The following is a 16,499-nucleotide window of genomic DNA, read 5'->3' on the forward strand; positions in this document are numbered from 1 at the left end:
TCTCCCCACTCTGCACTCAGGGGAAGGTTTCACTGGCACTGCAGCAGCAATGTCAGGGAGTTCTGACAGGAGAAACACTCAGCTCCATCCTATCCACAGGGGATATAGCCTGAGATCAGGCCATCCTTCTGTATCCTTACTGCTGCAAGGCAGGACTGAGTTCTGAAGAGCCCACAGCCATCCCTCCTCCCAGCAGTGGCACGCTCAAGCCAGCACAAAGCAGACCTCCCAAAAGGGACCTTACAAATCTCTTCCTTAATATAGAGTCAATGTGAATTGGAAACTGTTTCCCTCAGAGAAGAGTTCCCTAACTTCTCACTACCTTTTCCTCCTTGGACAGGTCTCCACACTTGACAGCAGCAGATGTTCAACAGCAGCAGCTCCATCAGCCAGTTCCTCCTCCTGCCCTTTGCAGACACACGGGAGCTGCAGCTCCTGCACTTCTGCCTCTTCCTGGGCATCTACCTGGCTGCTCTCCTGGGCAATGGCCTCATCATCATCACCATAGCCTGTGACCACCACCTCCACACCCCCATGTACTTCTTCCTCCTCAATCTCTCTTTTCTAGACCTTGGCTACATCTCTACCACCATTCCCAAATCCATGGCCAATTCCTTGTGGGACACCAGGGCCATTTCCTACACAGGTTGTGTGGCTCAACTCTTTTTCTTTTCATTTTTGATCTCCACAGAGTACTGTCTTCTCACTGTCATGGCCTATGACCGCTACGTTGCCATCTGCCACCCCCTGCACTACGGGACCCTCCTGGGCAGCAGAGCTTGTGTCCACATGGCAGCAGCTGCCTGGGGCAGTGGGTTTCTCCATGCTGTGCTGCACACAGGCAGTACGTTTTCACTTCCCCTCTGCAGGGGCAATGCCCTTGACCAGTTCTTCTGTGAAATCCCCCAGATCCTCAAGCTCTCCTGCTCAGATGCCTACCTCAGGGAGATTGCTGTCATTGTGGTCAGTGCCTGTTTAGCTTTTGTGTGTTTTGTGTTCATCGTGGTGTCCTATGTGCAGATCTTCAGGGCTGTGCTGAGGATCCCCTCTCAGCAGGGACGGCACAAAGCCTTTTCCACCTGCCTCCCTCACCTGGCTGTGGTCTCCCTGTTCGTCAGCACTTCCTTCTTTGCCTACCTGAAGCCCCCCTCCATCTCCTCCCTATTTCTGGACCTGATAGCAGCATTTCTGTACTCGGTGGTTCCACCAGCAGTGAATCCCCTCATCTACAGCATGAGGAACCAGGAGCTCAAGGATGCTGTGTGGAAACTAATGACTGGATGTTTCTAAGCAACAACAAACTGCTCATCTTCTTCTGCATATCACTGACCGTGTAACTCATATTAGGACCTGTCTCTATTTAGTATGGGTTTTAGTTTCTGTTTCTTTGTTTCCCTCTAGTTTATTTAAACTGGAATATGATGGTCCACATTCATCCCATTGCTGATACAGTATGACCCACACGCTGGGTAACGATGGGCTGTGCTCTCTTTGCATCACGTCTGCCTGAAAAGTTGCACAAATTTTTCTCTCTTAAAATTTCTCCTGACATTTATTAAATATTTATAAGAACATTTTCATTGCCTGAATCACTTGACTACTTGTCTGAAATGGAAAAGGTTTCCCACCATGACAGAACAGGAATTTCATTGAAGTGTGACAAACATAAAGTCACAGAGTCTTCCACAAAGTCCAACCACAGCCTAACCCTGCCTAGTCCACCTCCAGACCATGTCATCAAGCACAACATCTGCACACCTTTGTAATACTTCCAGGGATGGTTACTCCACCACGGTTCCAATAGCTGAATACCCTTTCCATAAAGAAATTCTTCCTGATGTCTAACCTAAATCTCCCCTAGTATAATTTCAAGCCATTCCCTGTCATCCTATCGCTTGTTAGCTGAGATAAGAGGCCAACCTCCACCTCTCTATATCCTTCTTGCAGGTACTTGTAGAGAGTGATAAGGTCTCTCTCAGCATCCTGAAGACTAAAACGCCCCAGTTCCCTCAGCTGATCCTCACAGGTCTTGTGCTGCAAACCTTTCACTGTCTACTCTGCCATTCTCTGGACACAATCCAGTATCTCAACGTCCTTCTTTTAGCAAGGGGCTCAAAACTGGACACAGTACTCAAGGTGTGGCCTCACCACAGCTGAGTATAATGGAACAATCTCTTCCCTACTCCTGGCAGTCACACTATTCCTGATCCAGGCCTGGATATCGCTGGCCTTCTTGGCCACCTGGGCACAGCGCTGGCTCATGTTCAGCTAACACCCCCATATCCTATACTTCTAGGGAGCTCTCCAGCCACTCTGCTCCAGGACTGTAACCCTGCCTGTTGTTATTGTGACCAAAGCTCATGACCAAGCCCCATAAAGCCTTTGCCAATTGATCCAGCCTGTCCAGGTCGCTCTGCAGAGCCTTCCTGCCTTCCGCAATTAGTGTCATGTACCAACTTATTGAGGCTGCACTCAATCCCCTCGTCCAGATCCTTAATAAAGATGTTCAAGAGGATGGGCCCCAGCACTGAGCCCTGGAGAACACCACATGTGATGTGCTGCCAGCTGGATTTACCTCCATTCACCACAGCTGTTTGGGCCCAGCCTTCAGCCAGTTTCTAACCCAGCAAAGAGTATACAGCAGTCTCTGTTGGTCTGTTTTCCTTCCTTTCCCTCTGACAGTGCTGACTGCTATCAAGCAGTGTTTGGTAAATAGTGGCCAGGGCCCAGCACAGTGCAGTAAGCTGTGCATCTCTGGGAAACTTACGGCAATTACTTTTCAGATATGCAGCCACTTTATCAGGGTCCTGTAACTGTTCAGGGGTGAAACTCCAAACCATCGGGCATGAGACAGTGCTAGTTAGTTGCCCATACTCTGCTACATACCCTGCCACTCATGATTATCTGGCCTCGGAGAAAGCTCTTGAGTGGTATTCATAAACCTTTGCTTCATATTTAGCAAAAACTGAACCATCTGCACCAAACCTACCAAAAGCAAAATGCTAGCTTGAATATCCCAGGGATATTGAAGATTTTCAAAAACTGTTCCCAGAGCTGTTGTATTTAGCCCAAAGGGAAAGAAAGCAGCATAGATATTTCTTTCTGTACCCCCACCATACCAGCTGCTGTTATTAACCCCTCCCTGTCCAAAGACTAGACAGGGCAGCATAATCTCATACAAATACTAGCACAAGTTCACAGTCATCAATATTACTGTGTCATAGACTGTTATCATAAAATACACTAAAATGAAGTACGGGAACAAAAACAGGACACGCAGCCCCGAGATGGTATAAACTCCTGCCAGGATTGTATACAGCATGCAGTGGTTTTGCTGCTACAGCTGTGACCACAGCCTTGTGAATAAGTATCATAGCATCGTGACCAGAGACTGCTTAAACAATAGTGCTTATCACAACTTTGTCTTAATTACAATCGGGTCAGGATCAAATCTACTGTTATCCCAACATTTCGGGCCCCACGTTGGGTGCCAAAAACACTGTTGTGGTTTTACCCTGGCTGAGAGCTGAGATCCACGCAGCTGCCTGCTCCTTAAAGGAAAAGAGCAGGGGAAGGGGGAAGAAGGGGGTGAGAGGCAAGGGAAGGGAAAAGGAAGGGGCAAATAACCCCAAAACCAAGAAACTAAAAGGCCTGTGGGTTGGGATAAGGATAGTTTACTAAGATAGCAGAAAGATAAAATATAACAATGCTGACAGGACTTTAGAGCAAAAATCTATGAAGCTGTTGATACACAATGCAGTTTCTCACCAAACCACACAACTCAGGCCGTGCCACCCAGAGCCGTCCCAGGACCCGACCGTCCCCCAAGAACCACGCGTCCCGGAGCCGCCCCAGGCCTTCCTCCCATCAGCCCCCGATATCCTGGGCAGGATGGAATTGCCATGGAATACTCTCTTTGGCCAGTTTGTGTCACCTGTCCTGGCTTCGCCCCTCCTTTCTCATGAAGAGCTGAGATAGTCCTTGACTGTCTGACAGCAACTAACAACATCAGGGTGTTACCAGCACTGCTTTCATTTTAACTCTCAAACACAGCATTCCATCCGCTGTTACAAATGAATTTAACTCCATCCTGACCAAAACCAGGATACATGGTGTTAAGGATTTCCATTGCAGAAGGTGACCAGCCAAATAGAGTATCCCACCAGTTATATTTTCCATCTTGTTCTACTTTCTTTAAAATCCTTCTTATCCCTTTTTCATCATGGTGGACAGTTAGAAGAGTCTCCTGTCCTTTCTCAACGTATACTTCTAGTATACGTTGGAAATCTTCATGTTTTAACAGGTTTTTTATATTCTTTATATTCAATCCTATGGGAGTAGGGAGTACCGTTTTTGATAAAGTGAGATCAGATTTTAAGAATTGGTGAGTGATGATTGGGGCTGAATACCTAAAATCGCACCCCATGATAGTGGTAAAGTTACAGATACAATGGTTCGAGTATTGTGCCGTTTCCTTCACTGTTTCATCTATGGTTATTGTGTCACACTTTGTCCTTAAGCATACACACCCTTTTCCTATATATATAATTATTGTTTTCAGATTCGCCTTTGGTCGGGCCTCAAATTGACATATCTTTTGATCAGTATCTAAACAAACATCCTGAGCCATCATGGTGTTGCTTTCACAAATAAAACCTTGCTGTTCTTTCACAATACAAGATTCAAGGTCAACAGTTTGCCACTTGTTGCCAATCCTCCTAGCCCATGTCCTGTGTTCAAAAGGATACAACAAAATGTCATGATGATTAATCCCAAGGGCCACAATGGGCTGTATGGTTATTATTACTGAATCATGTATAGTTAACACAAAGGCTGTAACTGTTTGCGTGTTTGGGTTATATGTAAAATTGACCATCCTCCACCATGATTGGAGTTTTCTTTACATTTCCGTAGCACTGTCCCAAACTACCTTTCGAATCTCTGTGGGAAATATACCTTCCTCCCCTTCTCTTACTATGGATGCTGCTACTGATTGTATCCATAGCTGGGCTTGGATGCAACTAATAGCTAAGGCAGCATTGTCCTGTAGTCCACCTAGTGTTTCAGTGATGCTCTCTTTGCCTGCCCTAGTACATCAGTTGCCCAGACTCCAGGGTACACTTGATCATCAACTCTTGTGTCAATTTCTCTGTCTACAGAAGTGTCCATTAAGGATAAACCCATGACTTGAACGTATTGGTGATCATTTACTTCCAGAGTAATTTCCCCTTGTTTAAATTTAATTATTGCTTCCAATTGTTCTAACAAGTCCCTACCAAGGAGGGGCTTTGGAGAATTTGGCATATATAAAAATCTGTGGATCCCTATTTGTTTACCTAATTTATATTTTAAAGGTTTACAAAAGTAGGCCTTCTCAGCTTGGCCAGTTGCACCCTTCACTGACACATAAATATTCTCCAAAGGCATTAAGGCTTGATTCAAAACCGAGTAAGTTGCTCCTGTATCTACGAGAAATTCAACTTCCTTTTGTTCTTCCCCGAGCTCTATTTTTATCAGGGGATCGCTCAGGTCGGTTAGTCATTTTTCTGCTCCAGCCTCATCCACTGTTCCAACCTCATCCACTGCTCCAGCCTTGTCCACTGTTCCAACCTTGTCCACTGCTCCGTCCTCATCCACTGCACCGGCCTCATCCACTGAACCAGCCTCATTACCTGCTCTAGCCTTGTTCCTTGCTCTGGCCTTTTGCACTGCTCTAGCCTTGTTCCTTGCTCTCGCCTTGTCCACTGCTCTGGCTTGGTCTGCTTCCCTGGCCTTGTCCACTGCTCTGGCCTTGTCTGCTGCTCTGGCCTTGTCCTCTGCTCTGGCCTTGTTTACTGCTCTGGCCTTGTCCACCTCACTGGCCTTGTCCACTACTCCGGCCTCGTCCTCTGCTCCAGGTTCGTCCATTGCTCCAGACTCTTCTGCTGCTGCGACCTCGTCCAGTGCTCCGGCCTCATCCACTGCTTTGGACTCGTTCACTGCTCTGGACTTGTTCACTACTCTGGCCTTGTGCACTGCTATGGCCTCGTGCACTGCTCTGGCCTTGTCCACTGCTCTGGTTTGGTCCATGTCTGTGGCCTGGTCCACTGCTCTGGCCTCATCCACTGCTCCAGCATCGTCCTGAGCTCTGGCCTCGTCCTGTGCTCCGGCCTCATCCACTGTTCCAGCTTTGTCCTCTGCTCCATCCTTGTCAACTGCTCCGGCCTTATCCTCTGCTCCGGCCTTCTCCACTGCTCCAGCCTTGTCCACTGCTCCTGATTTGTCTACTGCTCTGACCTTGTCCACTGCTCCAGTCTCTTCGTGTGCTCCATCCCTTCCCCTGCTCCAGTCTACTCCCATGTTCCATCCTACTCCCATGTTCCTGTGCGGTTTAACTTTGTTTTGATTTCACTTGTTTACCCCTTAATTTTGGAGGCTGGAACTCCAACCTGGGGTTGTTTTTGTTGTTCTGTTTTTGGTCTTTTTTAAATTTAAAAAGATATTTATTTATTTATTTATTTTATTACAATAAATATTTAAATTCTATAGAAAAAGCTGTGCTGGCGTGAAGCTCTTTGTTTGGGACTGGAGTGGCGTTGACCCATCAGTGGGCTCTGTAGCTCAGAGCTGGCTCCGGGCTGGACAGGTCTTGGAGCACAGACTCTTCCCTAAGGGATTCTCACCAGGCCTGAAGACACAATGGGGATGTCGTCTGGTGGCTGGAGGAGCGAGGGCAATCCCCTCCCTGCCATGGGAGGAGCTCTCTCTTTGGGGGAACTCATTAGATTTGTTGGGAAGAGAAAGCCAAACCTGTCTGTGCGGCATGGTGAGTGTGGGCTGGTCGGGACTGGGACTGAGGTTAAGGGGATCCAGGTGTTTCCGTGTGGAATTGCAGGGTGCTGCTGGAGAAGAGAGGCTCTAGGTCCCATGGTCAAGGTAGCAGGGAGGGATCGGCTCTCGGGGGGATGTGGCCTCTGGGACCAATGAGCCCTCATGGTGCTGCTCCTCAGCTCTGGTGGGGTTCATCTTTCGGGGCTTTGTTTCCATACCCACGGGCTACGTCTGTAACAGATCCGAGGTCCTACAAGAACTGTTACTCAGGGTTCTGTCCTGGCAAGAGGTGTGTCCTCTGCCCCATGACTGCCGAACGCTGTGCTGTATGAGATGGGGGACTGTCCCCTCCTGCTGTGGGGTGGTCACGGGAGGATGCGACTTGTGTCCTTGGGCTCCTACAAGGTGCTGAGACCACCCTGGGGGAGAAGTGGCCTTGTGACTGGGTGAGGAGGTGGGCACAGGACCCCTTGTCTCGTTAGTTCTAGTGCTGGCAGTGTAACTTGACAGTAAAAGATCCCCAGCGCTGGTTGTTCTGTAGCACCATTCAAAGGAATTGATCTTCCTCTTATTTGACACTGATGAGTTTTGCCTCGGTCGGCAATCCTGTTTTATCTGGGAACATGAAATGTAAAGTCAACACAGGGAATGCCAGGATTTTCTCTCTTCCTGTGGGGTTTGAAATTATTTGGGAGCAGATGCTAGAATTTGGGGAAATCCATTTTTGTTGTGGAAAATGGCTAGCTGTGCTGTGCCTGGAGGAGGATCTAGTTTTGCCAGAAATCTCTAGTGTAGCCATGTGTAGCCTTACATTTAAGACACAATAAATGCCCTGCTTCAGCTCTGGGAGGCTCGTGTGTGGTATTCAAACCCTTTGCCAGAGGTTGATCTTCCTATTCTCATGGTTGTCATTAAAAGTTGGTTTCTATTTTATCACCCAGAACCCGAGAGCTGGTGGCAACTGGGAGTTGACTTCTTGTTTTCCTGTTCCCACTTTTCTGTGCAGGTATCAAACATGTAGCCGTGTGCAGCCCACAATGGTCCCAGAAAAATCAGATCAGGTCAGAGTCTCTTCTGCTCAGGGGTCTTCTTCCTTTGGGCTCTGTGTCCCTTTCCCTCAGCTCACTGTATCTGGGTGCAAGTGCAGCTGCAGACGGTCATGTTGCGCCATGCGTACAGCAGCTGCTGTGCAGTATTTCTCACAGGGAGATCCCAAAGCGTCGAGGAAGGTCTGGTTGCTGCCCCGTTTTCCAATGAAGGAAACCCATAACGAGAAACAAGAGGAACCTGGCACCTGGAGAGGGATGACTGCAGGCTGAATATGAGCCAGCAGTGTGCCCAGGTGGCCAGAAAGGCCAGTGGCATCCTGGCTTGTATCAAAAATAGTGTGGCCAGTAAGTCTAGGGAGGTGATTGTGCCCCTGTACTCAGCATTGGTGAGGTCGCACGTTGAGTGCTGGGTCCAGTTCTGGGCTCCTCACCATAAGAAGGACATTGAGGTCCTGGAGCGAATGCAGAGAAGGGCAACCAGGCTGGGGAAGGGGCTGGAGGGCAAATCCTCTGAGGAGGGGCTGAGGGAGCTGGGGGTGTTCAGCCTGGAGAAGAGGAGGCTGAGGGGAGACCTTATCCCCACCTATACTGACCTGACAGGAGGGTGCAGAGAGGTGAGCAATTGTTTTTGCAGCCAGGGGACAGGAGATGGGACAAGGGGAAATGGCCTCAAGCTGCACTAGGGCAGGGTCAAATCAGATGTTAGGGGAAAGTTGTTCCCTGAAAAATTTGTCAAGGCCTGGAACAGGCTGCCCAGGGAGGGGGCTAAGTCACCTTCCCTAGGTGTGTTTAAAAAAAGGATAGATGAGGTGCTCAGGGATCTGGTTTAGCTTAGGATGGGAATGGTTGGACTTGATGATCTTAAAGGTCTTTTCCAACCTTGTGATTCTGTGAAAGTTTAGGGAGCTCCCAGCTCTTCCTCCTCACCCAGTCTTGGGGCAGTGAAAGAATGGCGCTGGGAGCTGAGACGACGCTGTCATGCGTTCGTGTGACTGAGGCTCTGGTCAGAATCAGCCTCGAAAAAGCATTTCTTGTCTGGAGTGGGATAAATTCTGAGAATTGGGCAGGATCCACAGCTCACCTCTCTCTCTCTTTCTCTGTCCCCTTCCCCAGAGGTACTACACACCAAGACAAAACACTAATAAGAATGGAATACCAAGGCAACAAGCCACCGTGACGGTAAGCGTGGGTTCCTGGTTATTCCCCTTTATAGGACAATAGGGCTGTTTGTGATCAGAAAGCTTTGTGCTCCTGGCGGTGCTGACTCAGCGATTTCTGTGTTTGTCCTGGTTGGGTTTTCCTGGGCTTCGAAACGCCAGCTCAAGCCAATCTCTCTGCCTCTCTTGCCTCCGTTTCGTTTGGGGTGCAGCTTTACCCGGGCACACGCTTGGACTGTAATTACAAAGCACCTTTGGAGTTTGCCTGTTGGATGTGTGTGTGCAAACCCACTCCCAGTTCTACACATGAGCAAGATTCTCTGCACCGTCCCCCAGCAAACAAATCCCTGCTTGCTTGATGCCCCTTTGTCTAACAGAATCAGAATGGACCTGAAGCCTCAAAAGAGGGATTACCAAATCCGCCACTTGCTCTGCCCAAAAAGCCACCTGCCCCTGAAGGAAAGAAATCAACATCCTGGAGAAAAACCAGAGCCCTTTGCTCTGCTCACCGAGGTACCGTAGCTGACACTGGGTTACCCAAAGCAGAGGCTGTGGAAAAGCTGCAAGGAACTCCGGCTTGGGAATCTCTTCTCGCTGTCCCAATGCTCTCTTTGCTGTTTGGGGGGTTGGGATGTGTTTAATTAGTCTGCCCTGTTCAGGTGAATCTGACTTTGTCCCCATTCCATAAGCTGCAAAAATCAGCTCTGGGATGATGATTGATTCTGGCTTGGAGCACAGAGCCCAGTGTGTGACGGAGCAGGGGCTGGTGCCAGTGTTTCTCAGGAAGTTCCCAGGGAAAAGTGGGGCCTCAAGCCTTGATTGCAGAGACACAGCGCTGTGCAGAGCTGGGTGTGCCGAGAGCTGGGGGGAACCTCCGAGTCTGCGGGAGTGGGAAGCGCATCCCAAGTTGGGTGCAGTTAGCTCAGGGCTGGTGTGGGTAACGCCTGCTGCTCGTCCTCTGAGGGAACGGCACATCCTCTGCCTTCCTCTGCCTTCATTAAGAAATTCCTGAGCAAAAGAACAGCAGCGACTGCCAACACGCAGACGGCATCTCCCGAGACGAGCCCATGACCTTTCCTCAGGTGAGAGAAGGTTTCCAACAGCTCCAGAGCTTTTTGCCCCGGGTTTCTCCACGCGGATAAAAGAGCCGTGGGAGTTCAGGCTGGGGCAGGGGCTGAGGTTTTGTACCTCTCCTTGCGCGCTTGCTTGCTGGGGTTGGCACTTCAGGGTGGCCTCAGCAGGGCAGAGCTGCGCTCCCTGTCCTTTACGGACTGGGTGTTTGTGCCTCCTTTCTGCCCTGACTTCCTACATTAACAGCTTTCTCTCTCCTTCTCTTTCCAGAGTCACATGCCTCACTTCCGCAGGAAGATGGTGTGGGACATAATCCACCAGCAGCTGCTGTGAGATGGGCACTATTGTGATCACCTTGGGGTGATTCTCGTTTTAGTTTCTCTTCTGGAATGTTCTTTGAATAAGCAGCAAGCACACGACTCCACCCCTTTAGGTTTGAGTTTAGGTTAAGGAGTAGTGGTTAACTTGGTTTTGATTTTACTTGTTTTACCCCTCCCACCCCCCCACACCCCCCCCACACCCCCTTAATTTTGGAGGCAGCAGCTCTCTTTGAAATTAGCGAACGGGCCCTGAAATGCCAACCAGAACCATTGTGGTGACATCAGGGTTAAGAACAGAAGCCGTGACCTTCCATCACGTGTGCCCAGAGCCCGCAGCGCACACTGCGGCGGGAAATTATGTGAGCTGCTCTTCCCAAGAACAACGTGCTGCAAAAGAGTGTTTGCTTCCCTTTCTGGAATATTCAGCATTTACTTGATTCCTTAAACTGGATTTGTGATAACCATTGGAGGAAAAAACAACCAACCAAACAAAAAACCCCACAAAAAACCCAAAAGCCACCAAACAAAATTGTTATTTCCAACCACCCCAAACCCGGAGCATTGGCCGTCTGTGGAGGTGTGACGAAATCCATCGGGAAGTCCCTGCAACCTGGGGTTGGTTTTGCTGTTCTGTTTTTGTCTGTCTGTTAAATGTGAAAAGAGAAATATTTATTTATTTTATTACAAGAACTATTTGAATTATATATAAAAAGAACCGTGCTGGCGGGAAGCTCTTTGTTGGGGACCGGAGCGGCATTGGCCCAATAAACAATATTTCAACAATCATGTTGGAGTGGGTTTTGGTTTTTTTTTCTTTCTTTCCTTATATTCTCACAGCTGCTCTAGCTCCTCTAAAATCAAAATTGAGTCCTACAGTAAAACCAAAATAACATAGAAGTGAAGCTGTTTTATTAGGGTGACTGTGACACTTCCCCTTTGAATGTATTGATAACTATACTCAATGCTTTCACATACTCAAATTTTGTCTTCATTGAATGTCAAATGGTCACATGATGGTGGATCTTTTCACTTGTGCCAAATGCAAATTTTTATTTCCTTTAAAGGGAGTTTTCTTCCCATTGAGCATAGTGTAAACCATCCTGAATTCATTTGTGGTATGTTTTGCCAATTTGCAACTTTAATCTAATTATATTTTCTTTTAGTTTTACCTGCTATTGATATTTGATTTGTATTTATTTTCTTATCTAAGCTTGTTCACCTGCTTTTACTTGCCAAGTTACAGGTTTGTCTCTGAGTACTATTAGTTACCTGTGCTGGGTTTGGCGATGTTTTTTCTTTCATTCATGTTTAAACCTTCACAGACTGCAGAGCAAAGAGAAGAACAGATTTGTTAATCATGTTTCCAAGTTAACTTTTAAAGTCTCTGGATTTCCAAGCATTCTCCAGCTAGTGGGTGTTGCCTTCTTCACTCTGGTGTAGTGGATCCAAGCCCAGAGACAATCTTGATTGCAGTAGAGGTGGTTAACAATAGCTGGTAGGGTCCGTTCCACTTTCCATGTAGAGGTTTTTCATTCCAGGTATTTATATAGACCTCATATTCAGGTTGAAATCTGTGTATCAGATTCTGCAGTGTCAGGGGTTGATTCTGCACCACTACACTCTGTGGAGTCTGGCTAGAGCTAGTCCAAGAGAAAGCAAATAATTACAGACATCTTGTTTTTCTGTCATATGCACATTGGGATTGGGAGTTTCAAATGGCTTTCCACACATTATCTCATCAGGACTCACTGACACTTCACTCCAGGGTTTTACGCATAACAATGCCAGTGGAAGTGCCTGAGGCCCTTTCAATTTGGCTTCCTGACAGATTTGCTAATTTGATTCATCTTTTCCACTGTCCCACTAGGCTGTGGTCTTCAGGAGGCATGCAAAACCCAGGACATTCCTTGGATTTTGCACTTGTTCTGCACCACTGTGGCCACAAAAATGTGGTCCTCTGTCAGATGATATCCCAAAAGGCATTCCAGTTCTAGGAATAATCTCCTGTAGGAGGCAATTAACTGTTTCCTTAGCTCGATTTGTGTGACAGGGAAAGGTTTCCAGCCATCCATAAAAAGTATTCACCCCAACCAAAACATCCTTACAGCCGTTACATTTAGGTAACTAAAGAATTAATTTGCCAATAGTCTCCCAGTTCCTCTCTGGTTTTTAACTCACCCATTGGAATTTTCTTTTGTACTACTGGATTGTTTCTTTAAACACACCTCACCCTTTGCTGTTGCTGATTTGTCCCTTTCTAACATTCACACTGACACTATGTGGCCTTTGAAAAACTTCACTAGGGCTTTTGCACCCCAGTGACACTCCTGATGTCTTGTTCATAATATTTCTCTCATCATTAAGGGAGGCAGTATTACCTGACTCTTGAGAGTTGTCCCCCATCCTTCTGAATTTTTATTTTTTTGCTATTTGTATGTTTTCAGTTTGATGTGTTTTACAGGGCAGGATTGCTACTTGGACCTGTTCTTGAACCACCAACAAGAACTGTAAAATTTCCTTTTGATGCTTAATATTTGCCCCCTGGGAGGACAACAGTCCTTGTTCTTTCCACAGGGTTCCATGGACATAAACTGCTCCAAAGGCATATTTTGAGTCTGTCCATGTATTTACTTTATTTCCTTTACTCAGTTCCAGCACTATTGTCAATGCAGTCGGTTTGCTGTCTGTGCAGCAGCTCTATTGGGTAATGTGTTTGCTTCTATCACCGTGTTCTCAGTGGTTGCCGCATATCCGACGTGTCAAGTTCCATTCTGAACAAAGTTGTGCCATCATTAAACAACTCCCATCCAGCATCTTCATCAGGAATGCCCTTCAAATCCTCTCACCTGGAGTATGTATGTTCAATGGTCACAATACAGTCATGTTTAGGTTGTTCTTCCTCCCGTGCAGCACCCAAGAAAACTGCAGGATTCACAAGGTTAGTTGTTTTCAAGGTTACATCATTTTGTTCTGTAAGAATTGCCTGGTATTTCAACATCCTGCTAGGGGATAATCAATGTGTCCCCTTTTGTTCCAACACTGTGACCACTATGTTGGACATAGACTGTGATGGTTCTTGCCACTGCTTGTAGGCAAGAGGCTCATCGTTTGCTTACTGAGTCCACTTGCTTGGAAAAGTATCCCACTGGTGTTTTCCAGCTTCCCATTCTCTGGGTCAGAACTCCCAAAGCAAGATGTTGCCATTTGTGGACAAACAATTGGAAGTCTTCAGTTAAGTTTGGTAATCCCAAGGTTGGTGCTGTCATCAAGGTTAGTTTAAGTTTCCAAAAAGCCTTTTGTTAGTGTCTATTACACATAAAAGGGGGAGACTCCTGGGCTTCATAGAGTGGTTTGGCTGTTAGGCCATAATGCCTGATCCAGAGCCGACACCATCCTGCCATTCCCATAGTGGGGTTCTTGGGGTGGATATGGGAGCAATTGGGAAGGGAAAGGGGAGGTTTAGGGCAGTAATATGGTGCTATACTTTCTGGCTATACCAGCGCCCACCTTCCAACCTGTTAAATGTCCAGCAGTACATCCCAAGCAAAAGGTGCGAAGGATGAAAGATGTTCCTGGCCTGAAGCCTTCCCAGGGAGTGGACAGGAAGCTGCAGATTCCTACAAGGGGAACAACCCAAGTATTCCTTGACATAATTTTCTGTCTCTACCAGGATCCACCTTCAAACTTTTTAAATGAAAAGGTGTTCCTGGCATGAAAGCTCCGCAGGTAGCACACCAGCAGTCCCATAACCTTAGCTATTGACAGACTGAACTTCTGACATACAGTGGTTTTGCCCCAGCTGAAAGTCGGGCAGCACGCAGCCACTTCTTCTTTAAGAAGGATTGGGGAGGGAGGAATTGAGGGGGGGAAAGGGAGAGAGAAGAAAAACCAATGAATCCATAACCTCAAGGATTGGGAGAAGGACAGTTTGCTGCAACAGCAGAGAGAGAGAAACAACAACAGGGCTTTGTAATAAAATATACAAATCTGGTGATACACAGTGTGATTTCTCACCCAACTGCACAGCTCAGAACATACAGCTCAGAGCCATCCCAAAAATGGACCGCCCCCAAAACCCTGCATCCTGGAGCTGCCTCCTCCTTCCCCCTCCAATTTCCCATTTATGCTGAGCATGACACAATTGAATGGAATCCCCTTTTTGGCCAGTTTGGATCACCTGTCCTGGCTGTGTCCAGTCCCTTCTCGTAAGCAGGGAAATATGAACAACTGAAAAGTCATTGATTGCTTGGCAACAACCAGAAACATCAGAGTGCTATAAGCACAGCTCTCATCCCAACTCCCAAATGCTGCATTCCACTGGCTGCTGGAAAGAAAGTTAACTCTATCCTGGTCGAAACCAGGACATAACAGAGCAGTTCATTAGACTTCTGAAGGTCAAAGCAGAGATCAGACAGCCAAGTGGCATCTGAATGACCAAAGAGCAAGCTGAGGTGGAAAACTGTGAGCAAAGTGAAGTTCATACATCCACCTAGTCTGCTGAAAAGATGTCCTTAGACATGGACATCTTAGGGGAGGTGGAAACACCTGAATGATGAGGGAAATGAAAGAGACAGACTAGCAGCAATGCAGGTACAGGGGAAGGTGAGTATTTCTTCGACTACCATCAGTACCAATCCTGGAAAATCCAAAGTAGTCAAGTGATTCAGCTTAAGAAAAATGTTTTCAAATATAAGTAATAAATAAATAAATAAATGTGCCCCTTGCAGGCAGACATGATGCAAAGCAAGCACAGCTCATCATTAGGCAGTATCTGGGTCACACAAGATCAGAAGATATTTAATTTGGAATGGGATAAATGTGGACCATGTTATTATGGTTTAGTCAAAACAGAATAAAAAAGAAACCAACAACAAAACCCCTACTAAATCAGTTTTGTCCTAACGTGAGTTCCATGGCCAGTCATATGCAGAAGAATATGAGCAGTTTATTCCTGCTTAGAAACATCCAGTCATTAGTTTCCACACAGCATCCTTGAGCTCCTGGTTCCTCATGCTGTAGATGAGGGGGTTCACTGCTGGTGGAACCACTGAGTATAGAAATGTCACTACCAGATCCAGAAATAGGGAGGAGATGGAGTGAGGCTTCAGGTTGGCAAACAGAGCAGTGCTGACAAACAAGGAGACCACGGTCAGGTGAGGGAGGCAGGTGGAAAAGGCTTTGTGCTGTCCCTGCTGCGAGGGGATCCTCAGCACAGCCCTGAAGATCTGCACATAAGACACCACAATGAACACAAAACACCCGAAAACTAAGCTGGCACTGACAACAATGAGTCCAGTTTCCCTGAGGTAGGCATCTGAACAGGAGATCTTGAGGATCTGGGGGATTTCACAGAAGAACTGGTCAACAGCATTGCCATGGCAGAGGGGGAGGGAAAACGTATTGGCTGTGTGCAGCACAGAATTGAGAAACCCACTGCCCCAGGCAGCTGCTGCCACGAGGACACAAGCTCTGCTGCCCAGGAGGGTCCCGTAGTGCAGGGGGTGGCAGATGGCAACGTAGCGGTCATAGGCCATGACAGTGAGAAGAAAGTGCTCTGTGACGATCAAAAATAAAAAGAAAAACTCTTGAGCCACACATCCTGTGTAGGAAATGGCCCTGGTGTCCCACAAGGAATTGGCCATGGATTTGGGAACTGTCGTGGAGATGCAGCCAAGGTCAAGAACAGAGAGGTTGAGGAGGAAGAAGTACATGGGGGTGTGGAGGTGGTGGTCACAGGCTATGGTGATGATGGTGAGGCCGTTGCCCAGGAGAGCAGCCAGGTAGATGCCCAGGAAGAGGCAGAAGTGCAGGAGCTGCAGCTCCCGTGTGTCTGCAAAGGGCAGGAGGAGGAACTGGCTGATGGAGCTGCTGCTGTTGGACATCTGCTACCATCAAGTGTGGAGACCTGTCCAAGAAGGAAAAGGCACAGTGAGAAATTAGGGAAATCTTCTTGGAGGAAAAACTCTTGCAATTTCTCTTAATGACATTCGGCATTGTCAGGATCGTTCCCTTGGGAAGGAACACGCTGAGCCCCAAAGTTACTGGTGCTTCTCATCTAATTCCTGAGGAGGTTTCATGCCAGGAACATCTTT

General features: G+C 47.4%; 2 protein-coding genes across 2 annotated transcripts; one reads left to right on the forward strand and one right to left on the reverse strand.

Moving 5' to 3' along the window:
- Positions 1–363: 363 nt before the first annotated feature.
- LOC311202521 (olfactory receptor 14A16-like) lies at positions 364–1,290 on the forward strand (the record flags this gene model as incomplete). The annotated part of the gene is made up of 1 exon (XM_084277102.1): positions 364–1,290. The coding sequence occupies one exon, from the start codon at positions 364–366 to the stop codon at positions 1,288–1,290; it is 927 nt and encodes a 308-aa protein (XP_084133228.1).
- A 14,072-nt stretch (positions 1,291–15,362) lies between these two features.
- On the reverse strand, positions 15,363–16,289 carry LOC311202449 (olfactory receptor 14A16-like; the record flags this gene model as incomplete). Its single annotated transcript, XM_084277034.1, has 1 exon — positions 15,363–16,289. One exon carries the CDS (start codon positions 16,287–16,289, stop codon positions 15,363–15,365), a length of 927 nt encoding a protein of 308 aa, XP_084133160.1.
- Positions 16,290–16,499: the final 210 nt, after the last annotated feature.

The sequence above is a fragment of the Gallinula chloropus genome (genome assembly GCF_964237585.1).
Source record: "Gallinula chloropus genome assembly, chromosome: 30".
NCBI lineage: Eukaryota > Metazoa > Chordata > Aves > Gruiformes > Rallidae > Gallinula > Gallinula chloropus.